This window comes from Tauraco erythrolophus, chromosome 7, assembly GCF_009769465.1.
Source record: "Tauraco erythrolophus isolate bTauEry1 chromosome 7, bTauEry1.pri, whole genome shotgun sequence".
NCBI lineage: Eukaryota > Metazoa > Chordata > Aves > Musophagiformes > Musophagidae > Tauraco > Tauraco erythrolophus.
This window is the reverse complement of record NC_141471.1, coordinates 36,033,352-36,044,061: the sequence shown is the minus strand read 5'-3', so window position 1 is coordinate 36,044,061 and position 10,710 is coordinate 36,033,352. Positions and strand designations below refer to the sequence as shown.

At 43.2% G+C, this 10,710-nt stretch overlaps 1 protein-coding gene across 1 annotated transcript; it reads left to right on the top strand.

Annotated features, from left to right (window-relative positions):
* The first annotated feature begins 3,287 nt into the window (after nt 1-3,287).
* TOMM7 (translocase of outer mitochondrial membrane 7) lies at nt 3,288-8,435 on the top strand. The gene is made up of 3 exons (XM_086614657.1): nt 3,288-3,471; nt 6,945-6,993; nt 8,211-8,435. The coding sequence occupies exons 1-3, from the start codon at nt 3,288-3,290 to the stop codon at nt 8,224-8,226; spliced, it is 249 nt and encodes an 82-aa protein (XP_086470783.1). The 3' UTR covers nt 8,227-8,435.
* The last annotated feature ends 2,275 nt before the right edge of the window (nt 8,436-10,710 follow it).

Genomic DNA, 10,710 nt, shown 5'->3' with positions numbered 1-10,710 from the left:
GGTCACATTTTATTGTTATAATTTGTAAAAGGTTATTAACAGGCTGTGTGCTGTAACGAACAGTTGGTTTTGTATGTTTAGAAAGAACAAGCTGTAACAGTAACCACATTGTGAAACAGATCTGATTTGGTCTCATGTACAAAGGAAAATCAATTTAATACAAACTGCTGAAAAGGGGGTTCCAGCAGCAACCACTTCTTTTCCTTTGCAAAGGTCTGAAAAGAAGGTTCCTTGGTTTGAGCTTTCTGGGTATGACAAGCCACTACTGACAAATCAATGCGCCTCTTGAATGTTTGCAAATTTCTACTCATGAGTACTAGTTTGAAAAGTCTGACAACAGTGATATACCAAAAAAAAATTAAAGATAATGCAAACCTATGGATAGAAAGACTTGTTATCTCAATTTCAAGTTGGAATTCGCCACGCAAACAGAAGATTATCCCTAAAATAATTTAACAATAGTTATGTGGCTCTGGGGAGACCTTATAGCAGCCTTCCAGTACTTAAAGGGAGCCTACAGGAAAGCTGGAGAGGGACTTTTTACAAGGGCATGTAGTGATAAGACAAGGGGCAATGGCTTTACACTGAAAGTGCGGAGATTTAGATTAGATCTAAGGAAGAAATGCTTTACTCTGAGGGTGGTGAGGCAGTGGAACAGGTTGCCCAGAGAAGTTGGGGATACCCCATCCCTGGAAGTGTTCAAGGCCAGGATGGATGAGGCTTTGAGCAACCTGATCTAGTGGAAGGTGTCCCTGCCCATGACAGAGGGGTTGGAACTAGATGATCTTTAAGGTCGCTTCCAACCCAAACCATTCTATGATAGTACTCAATTTCAGGAGCAGAAATACAGCAATCCACTGATGTACAAGTACCAGATCACCAGATATGAGACAGTGGGAATGTGTGACCACATTGCTAAGTACAAACTCACTTTTAATGTCAACCAAAAAAAGCAACAGACAAACAGCACTTCAGAGGCAGCTGTCTTTTATGGATGAATTATTTGTATTACTCGTTGCCTAAGACTGCCAAAGAAAAGCCTTCATTAGCGTGTTCCATAAATTCTGGATTTGTTACTTAAAACGTTCCATTAATCTGGAAGTACTGTTTTGAAGTAACATCATCTTGGTCACTAAACAATGAACTGGAAAAGGCCTCACCTGCAAGATGATACTGGAAACACTTTATTTCCTAAAGTGAAATTAAGATATCCAGCTAGTGTTTTTCTACCTGTCCCAGCAGCTTACCTGCTACAGAAGGAGTGGGATAAACTGAAACAGATTGATTGAAAACTTCATCAAGCAAAACTAACTCTTACAAAGTCAATTGACACAACATGTACTTCCATTGTTATGTGACATTATTTGGAGCACATTTTGTCACCCCTAATGGCTGAGAATGTATAAATAAAATACGATATATGATCACATCATATGGCATTTGCCATGAAGGCATATTCTTTCGGGGAAGGTGTAGGCTTACAGTCCAAGCTTCATACTGATGTTCATCTGCTGATGAACTACAGCACTGGTACATAACCTTTCTTTAGGGATAAGTTGCTCAGTTTATAAAGATGCCACTCACGAACTCTAAGCCTCAGCTTTTCTTGCTAGATATCATTAAATATGCGTCAGTGGCATGACTAGGAATACCAGTGTATCCTACGAAAGCATAGCACATGTGGACTGATTTACATGAGGAAAGGCTATTGGTGCATTCTGTAACATGACAGCACATTTGTGCCACTGCATCCCCAAAATACTCTTCATCCCACTTGTTTTGATTATTGGTAGACCATGGCAAAAGCAAGCTGTGGGGTCCCAGAGTCCCTTGCGTGGCTTGCAGTTTGCTACCTGTCAATACCAGGAAAGCAAGGTGCAAACTATAAGCTTATATTTTCATCATCTCTGAATGGCAGAGCAGGCACGCACACGTTGGAAGAAGAAATAAGGTATTTGTATAAGTGATATTTATTATAGCCCTGCATTCTTTTTTGGATGTAAAAGCACTGACCTTTTGTTATTCTTAATGTGGAAAAAATGGCTTAGGCAAACCAATACATAACACGCAGAACTTTAACCGTCTGGTCAGTAGATAATGATTATGGACAAAACTCAGCAGATTTCTGTGCTGTCACAAGGAATGATTTCTAAGAACTTTTTTCAGAGTTTCCATACGCAATCGAACCCCCTTCGAACTATGACAGGAGTTTGATATAGTTAGCAGATGTGATGTAGACTGCCAATGTTAAATAATACTGCAGCCACGTCAGCAGTACTGGGAACCTGAAGACCAGCATCTAGCATTGCAGCGAAAGGCAGCAGGCTACCTAAAAATGAAAACACGGTACGGCGTCATGGTTTAACCCAGCCGGCAACCGAACGCCACCAGCTGCATGCTCACTCTCCACCGCTCCCGGGGGATGGGGGAGAGAATCAGAAGGGGAAAAGGGAAGGAGACTGGTGGGTTGAGATAAGATAATCGGCTGAGTTGACGTGCGGAAACAGACTCCACAACTTGGAGTCAACGGCACAGACATCACGCAGCGAGGTGTCTCACGAGCAGCGGCGTCCAACAGCTCGGCGGTTCGGGCACTGCAAGGGGTTCTTGCCGGGACCGCTCACCTATTAGCCAGGAACTGCGGTGCCCCAGTGCTCACCCGGGCTCCGAGCTTGTAAGGACCGCGAGCCCCGAGCGCTGTATCGGCGTTTTGCAGACACTCGGTCTACAACCAGAACGCCTCTCCCTGTATTTCTAGCCAGGCTTTCACTCCCAGAACTCCACGTTTCCACAGACTGAACAGGCCGCAGAGTCTGGTATCAAAGACGCAGAGGCACTTCCAATTTAACTCAGAAGCAACTTTTCCAATTTAACCCTATCGCTCCACCTGTACCTTTCACTTACCAAAAAGCACTTCCCAGCCTCCGGAGGCGGTGTGCACAGCGCGCGCGTAACTCGAGAGCTCCGGGGAAAAAAAAAAACACAAAACACAAATGAACACACAAACGCAGGACCTACAGGCGGACGAAGAAGCCCCACAGCTCTTGTAACCCCCTCACCCTCGAACGAACGCCCTGAACCTGGGGGTCCGCCTTTGGTCCGCCGCCCTCGGCTCACGGGACTGCCCCTTCCGGCCCACGGGCCGGCACAGCAGAGGCTGCCATGCTGCGCACGCCCGGTGGGCGCCGACGAGCGGAAGGGGTTGCGCTTCTCGGGCAAGGACCGCCCCCCGCTGCTGCCGCCGCCGCCGAGGGGGCGTCTCCTCCCCGCGCCCCGGCAGCGGCGCGATGGGGCCCCGCCCACCGCCGCTGGCGCAGCGTTACGAGGGCGGCCGGGCTGCTCCGCCTCCTTCCTCGCTTGCCGCCGGAATGCCGAAGCTCAGCAAGGAAGCCAAGCAGCGGCTGCAGCAGCTCTTCAAGGGCGGTCAGTTCGCCATCCGCTGGGGCTTCATCCCCGTCGTGCTCTACCTCGGTCAGTGGCGGGCGGGCGGGCGGGCGGGGGGCGGCCGCTGGGGAGGCTGGGGATGGGTTGGCCGCGGGCTCGCGCGCGCTGCTCGCCGTCCCGTGCGGGCCGTTACGGCCGGCCTGGCGGCAGCGCGCGCGCTCTGCGGGGGGGGATTTGGGGAGGTGTGTGGGCGGAGGGGGGGGCGTGCAGAAGGAAGGGCACGTGCGCGGGGGAGGGGCGCCCGGCCGCGCGCGCTCCGGCGCGGGCCGGGCTCTGCGGCCCTCGTCGCGCATGCGCGGCCGGGGGTGGGGGGGCGGGGAGCGCTGAGGGCCCGGCCGTGGCCTGCAGCCCCTGGGTCCGGTGTGGCGGCCTGTGGGGCCCGCGGGGCAGGGGTGGGGGCCTGCGCTTGACAGAACGGCTAGGTAGTTTTGTTTGCTTTTTCTTTAAGTTTTCCTGCCTCTTTCCCTTCCTGGAGGCTGTTCCCGCGCTGGGAGCGCGCGTTGAGCCTGCGTGCCTAGTGAGGGGAGAGCTGCGGGCGCCGGCGGCTGGGGAGCAGCTTAACAGCGAAGGAAGCTGCGATTTAATCGAGCCTCAGTGACCGAGGGCGTTAGTAGGCGGCCCTGTGTGTTTCTTGTAGCAGGGAGTCAGTGTGTGCGGATAAATCTGTCTGTGGCCAGGAGTTCGGCTTCGTGGTGCCGACGGGTTGAATTTCCAGCTAGGTACAGATTACAGTCTCTTCCCAAAATGGCGTGGCTCCTGTTTCCGAACTGCTGTGGACAGCATTCAGGAGATGCCTCGACGTCGTGCCTGGCGCCTGGGATGTGTTTTACTTGCTCCTGTCATGTGGTAGTGGTGCCCAGACAGCTCCATGGTAGTTCTCCCGCTGGGGCTGGGCTGTGTGCCATCAGCTGCTCCTGTTAAATAGCCCGGCCTACTTAAGATAGGCACGTGTGCAATAGGCCTGACACTTTTGTTCGCTGCTTTTGTGGCAAGAGGTCCCAGGAAAGCTGACCTGCTTGGTTCATCTGGCTTACTTTCTGCCCCAACTCTGCTGGGCCTTTTGGGAGAAGCATCTAAAACAGGCAGGCATCTCTGCCTGGAATGCAAATGTGAAGGAGGATTGGGAGCTTGATGTGTTGACAGTCAAAGCCAATAGGTTGTTTTAATTGATTGAGGGGAATGAAGCATCCAATTCCAAGGTCTTTGTTTGTTCACATAATAGATATCAGGAAAAAGTCGGTCTCTTGAACAGTTGCATACATGCTTTAACAACTACAAGTAAAAGAGGTCATTTCAAACACTATGGATAAAATTAATTGGCAGTATTAAGTTTAAAGTTTAATTACATTTCCATTTTAGTTTATCAGTTACTCTAAATTGATCATTTTGGGGTAGAAATTTCAGCAGTGCTTTGTGACCTAATTTTGCTCTTGCTGGAAGTTTTGTTTTGATTTTGCTTTTATGACAATATCTGTGAATATAAGAAAAATGCTTTGTTCTGAGGAATACCAGAGGAAAAAAATAAGTTACTTGAAGTCATATGGTTTCCCTGCCCATGGCAGGGGGGGTTGGAACTAGATGATCTTTGAGGTCGCTTCCAACCCTAACCATTCCATGATTCTATGATTCTATATAAAGCCATCTTACTGTGTTTACAGTTGTAGTAATATAAGGCTGTCTAGTATATTTCTGTTATGTAGCAGTGAGAAAATAAGTTGTAGTAGTTTAACTTCATACCTCCACAAAATAAATTTGCTCTTCCACATCTGTGTTGCCTGCTTAGAAATTTGTCCACTGTAATGAAAGGATATTAAGTGTAAGCAGATGGGAGGCGGGTTGTGCAGGTGCCACCTTTGTTTGCCATAGACGTTTGGAGGTGGTGTACACTTAAAGTCTGTAGAACTGGAAGAACTTCTTTTGTACTGGGATTACGTTTTGAGTTTGGGAGGGAAGGTATGATGCAGTGGAAGGACAAGAGGCTACACAGTCTTTGGTGTCACTGATTCAAGGTAAATATTTGTATTAACCCCTGTGTATATGAAATACATGCTAAACTAAACACAGGAGAGGAAATTTTCAGAAACTTTGAGCTTTAAACTTTCTCTCTTAAGGCTTTCTTGGTCAGAATGAGATGTTCAGGGGATGTATGAGGGAGCCTGGTGTCTGAATGTGCAATTATAAGTCACTGGTGGGGTTGTGGGCGGTTTTTTATTATTATTATTATGCTTTGTTTTGTTTTGTTTTTAAACTTACTTTGAAGTGGCTGCCCCTATTTTTCTAAGTAGGTAAATTATACCAGTGCAGTTTTGTTAAACCTGGCTTGCTTATGTAAAAGTACTACAGGGGGAAAGATATCTAGAAATACAGAAACATTCACACACACAGAGTATGAATCCTAATACAACTTCATGAATTTTAAAGCAGTTTTGCTGGAAAGTGTGGCAACCAAATAAAGTGGGTCAGGATGTTCAATAGTCTCAAATCACACAAGGTTATCTTCAAAGAGCTAACCCAGTGCCCATGAAGTTAATGGAAATTTTTCCATTAACCTTCATGGCCTGTGTTTCGGGCAAGCTGATGTTAATTATTTATTTTCTGTAAACTAGAGTAATAATGTATTTTTCATATAGCCTCCATTTCTAGATAGCAAATGTGGGAGAGAGCGTGTTAAACAGTGCATGAATTGCATGCTTCTGCTCCAAGACTTCTAATTTACAGTCTGGTGGGCAGAGATATTTCATCCACTGAACCTTGAATTGCTTCTCTAGCATACATTTGCTTTTATGAATTGGTATTTGAGTCTTTAGCTGGGGATGAACTCTTTGTAATTAACTTTCTTTTTGTTTTCCTGGGTGTTAGTAAATTGATAAACATCTTGCTTCTTTGCAAGCTTTAGTACTAGGTAGCTTTTAAAAAAGTGCCAGTAAAGATAGATTTTGGGTTCAATCGATTTAACATTTAGAATTCTCTCATCTTAAATTGAGTGAACTGTTACTGAAATATTACTTTCAAGTTCTGCATCAAATGTCATTGCAGAAGGTTGCCTGTTAGGACTTGGGGTGGTTACTTACACCAGTTGTAACAGGTGGCACTGTTGATACTGCCTTGCTAGGTTGCTTTCTGAACAACATTTAGAATCTGTGTGTTTGTGTGTGTATGGGTATGTATGTCTTGATCTTCAGGGTAGATAACTTCCTCCATCTCACATAGCTAGTTGTCCCTGAGCTTCAAGTCAGATAAAGATGCAGGTAAGAATTTAAAATAAAACAAAACAACATAAATCTCTACACTTGGCTTATTTTGTCTGCTTTCTAACCCTGATAAGAATGTGCTATTTTTGTTCAGATTAATACACAATCTCATGAATCATGTTCTCTGCTCAGTAGATTTTCTTTTTTACTGCAGTTTAATGGGCCAGAATAATTCAATAGTGATTTAACTATGTAGGAGTCTGCACATGCATGTTTATATGTATGTGTGTAATGTATGTTTCACTTCAGGTTTTAAGAGAGGTGCAGATCCTGGAATGCCTGAGCCAACTATCTGGAGGTATGTATCGGTTCTAAACGTACCTGCAAACCCAGTGCAGATAGTTACCATTTGGGGTGTTATCTCTGGACAGCAACAGTTGCGAAGGTTGCTTTCATCTATTGTTTTTGATTGTTTAGGGCAAAAGCATAGCTGGTTTTGGTTCTTGTTTCTTTAGAAATCCGAATGAGAAGACGATAGCAAAACACAAATTCTTCGGAGAGTCTTTTTATTAATCTTGCATGGCTTTTACTATATGGGACTTCCTGTACCTCTTGAGTGGAAGCTGCCCTTCTAATCTGTTGTAGAGCTAGTTTATGCAAGTTCTACACTGGGGAATAACTTCTTAGCTTTCCAGCATAAATTTAAAACAAAACCCTGTCTGCTGCCTTTGCAAATATGCTAGCAACATTGCATCAAAGCTGCATGAAATAAAGAGCTATATCCTTCAATATTAGTCGTTGTCATGAAGCAAAGTGCATTTGCTCATGTTGCCTCTTGTGAGACAATTTGTTAGTGCTGCAATGTCATGACATTAGAAATACCTGAATTCTTGTGGTATATGAGTTTTATTGCAGGGCTTCCAGGGCTTAAACTAATTAAATTAAAGTTTTGAAGAATGTGCGACTCATGTTTTTCTTGAAATAACTTTGGTTACTGTACAGAAGCAGGTATTCCTAAGACAAATAATTGATGAATTGTATTGTTTGTGGAGTCATGTAATAACGTCTAGCTTCGCATATTTACAATGTATAGAAATCCCATTTTTAGGATTCAGTGTTTCAAGAGAGGTACTTTTACGAAAGTGTCAAGATTCATGTTACAATTTGTGTAAAACCTGTTGTGGTAAGAACTAACTTGCTGGAGTTGTTTGTTTGCTGACACTGTTTCTATGTTTAGCTTCACTAGCAGTTTGAGACTCTTTTCTTGCTCCATTGAATGTGTCTCTGCACAGTGTAAAGTATCTATTTCATACCAGCATTTACCTACGTAGATACAAGAAGCATGTGTTTGGTCTAATCCAAAGTTTACAGACGCTCATTCTTCTGGGCAAGTGTTCATGCTCTGTAGGCTTAAATTTTGTTTTAAAGGTGGCATTACTTTAGTATTTTGGGGGCTAGCATTTATTCTGTACATTTACAGGACTGTTGCTCCAGACTTGTGTTTTACAAATATCCATTTAAAAACAAGTACATGCTGCAAATCTGACTTTCGTTTCCTCCCCCCTCCCCTTTCAGTCTACTTTGGGGATGAAGGATGTGGCGGTCCTGTTCTGGAACCAGCCGATGGACAGAGAAAGTGTCTGAAGATACGTACATTCCAGAGGATGAGGCGGACACTTACACCAGCTGGCTCAATCAGCTTGCTAACGGCATAGGTTGTACATACAACAAAATGGAGTTTATATGGACATAACTTATTTGCATTACAGTGTAATTAAATAAATACACTTTGAATGGCTATGCATTGTTTTTAAGTCTTTACAGAAGTATAACGTAGTAATTTCTTTATTACAGAAAGGATAACCCATTGTGTGATTTTTTTTTTTTGATTTTTTTTTTTGGTTCCAAAATATGGTGACATTCAAGCTCCCTATTTATCCCTGTTATGATGGTCTTTTGGGTAAAGATTCCTCTTTATCTTCATAGTAACCAGAAAACTGAGCTAATGTTTTAAATACTTCAGTATTCTTCGAAGATTTCTTGCCTGAATGTTGGTAAGCCTCTGCAGCTGGTCACTGTGCTGACCTGTATGTTTTTTTTACCCTCCTCTTAGATTTGTTCCTCTCTGGACATTAAGGATTGAGAGATGTGTATTTTTTTTCCTACCATAGTAGTAAAAAGTACTTTTCTGCCAAATTTACCTCTAAACACTATGTACGTTTCTGTAATTTGGGATGAGGTGGGAGCACACGACAAAAGTGCTGTGTGTGTGGGTGTATGCGTATATAGTGCTCTTATTGTAAGAGGAAGTTATTAATGTATAACTGAAAGAAGAGAACGAGTACACTAAAGAAGGTATATGCTTTATTTTTTCTCCAAAGTCTTCCTCTACGGAGTTGGGTTTCTCCCTTTTAACACTGAAACTCAAGCACTGAAATGGCAGCTGCTTGATTTCTGTTAAACAGAAGCTGCATTGGGTAGATTACTCTCTCCTCTCTAGAACTGCACAGGCTAGTTTGTATCTGTGCAGTGATTTAAAAAAAAATACTGTCTATTGGCTCTAAATTATCATTGCAACAAAAGTATTGTAGATTTCAGATGGCTTTTTTTTTAACCCCATAGATTTTCAGACAGGTTTTATGTTAATTAAATGTTTCAGGAGTGCAATACGCAAAACGCGGCAGTGGGTGGATGGACCCATAAACCAGCAGAAGTGTATTTCATGTACTCGATTGTGTGTCAGGCATTTGGGGATGTGGTTTGTGGGTCTGAACGAACCACCACATGGTTGCGCTGGCTGCTTTCCAAGAATAGTAGTATTTAGCAAGAGGTGGAGAAGTGTTCTTGTGTCTTTCATTAGAAGTTTTATGTAAGCGTGGATATGTCAAGCACAGGCCAGATTCTGTGACCTCACTATGCTGAAAATTCCCCTTAAAAGTACTTGTAGTTCAGGTTTTTTGAGACTTGGAATGACTGGATAAATATTGCTTATGTGGTTCTTACTTTTAAAATTTCACTTTAAGCATGTTGGATAGCAAGTTTTTGGTAATTCACTGCTATTGTGGAAATAAATGTAATTATTGTTCAGGAAATAAATGTAATTATTGTCAAGTATGGTTCAGGAAAGTCATTAGCATAGAACCTTTGGGTTTTGAAATTGAGGGAAAAAATGTCTTTTATAGTGCATACAAGTCAGGTTAAATTGAATGCCAATATGTAGTATAACATTTTTCATTGGTACCACCAGACAGTGTTTCATTCAGTATAGCACTCTCTCTGTAACTGAAAGATGGGTGAAACTCTGTAAATAAACACTCCTTTTTTTCCTCTGGAAAAAAAAAGCAGAACAAGCATTAATAGTAAGTCTTGGTAATTATTTATAAGGTAGCAAAAAACTGAATCAGAAAATTTTTTTTCAAGTTTGAAAATGGAGGAATCTTTGGTAGCAATGGCTTGAAATTACTTTGCAGTTATTGTCATTTTCACAAAATTCAGATGTGCTTATAGGAGCAGATCAGAGTTCTGTGAAGTTATACGTTAAACAGATTCCTATGAAAAATCTTAATTCCCTATCAGCAAATGTGCTAATTTTATCAAGACTTTTTTTTTTTTTGGTGGTGCTAGGGAGAAGAGGGCGGGTCTCTGGAGTAAAGCAGAGGGACTTTAATGTTTGTCAAGGCTGTGGGCTAGGGAACTTGAAGTAGGTGTTACTTGTTCCAAGTGTTTTAATCTCTAATTCTTGCCTTTCCATCTTTCTCCCAGTAAAACCTGAGTAAGTTTTATTTTGCTATCAATGGGAGACACTTCAAAAAGAACAAACATGAGCTCCCCCACTTCACTATTGATCTCTGTCAAATGAATCAGTGACTTCTGCGGCCGAGTGTGCATTCTTTCCTGTAGTGGGGTTTGTGATGCAGTCCTGCAAGACCATGTCTGAACTCTTAAATGTTGGAATAAAGTCAATAAGTGTAGTTTACTGAAGATCGAGCTGTGACTTTTACAGCTGAGCTCAAGGCTACAGTCTGAAATGTGTGAAATAAAATCATTGGTGCCTTCCTGTGTGCTGTGGAGATTG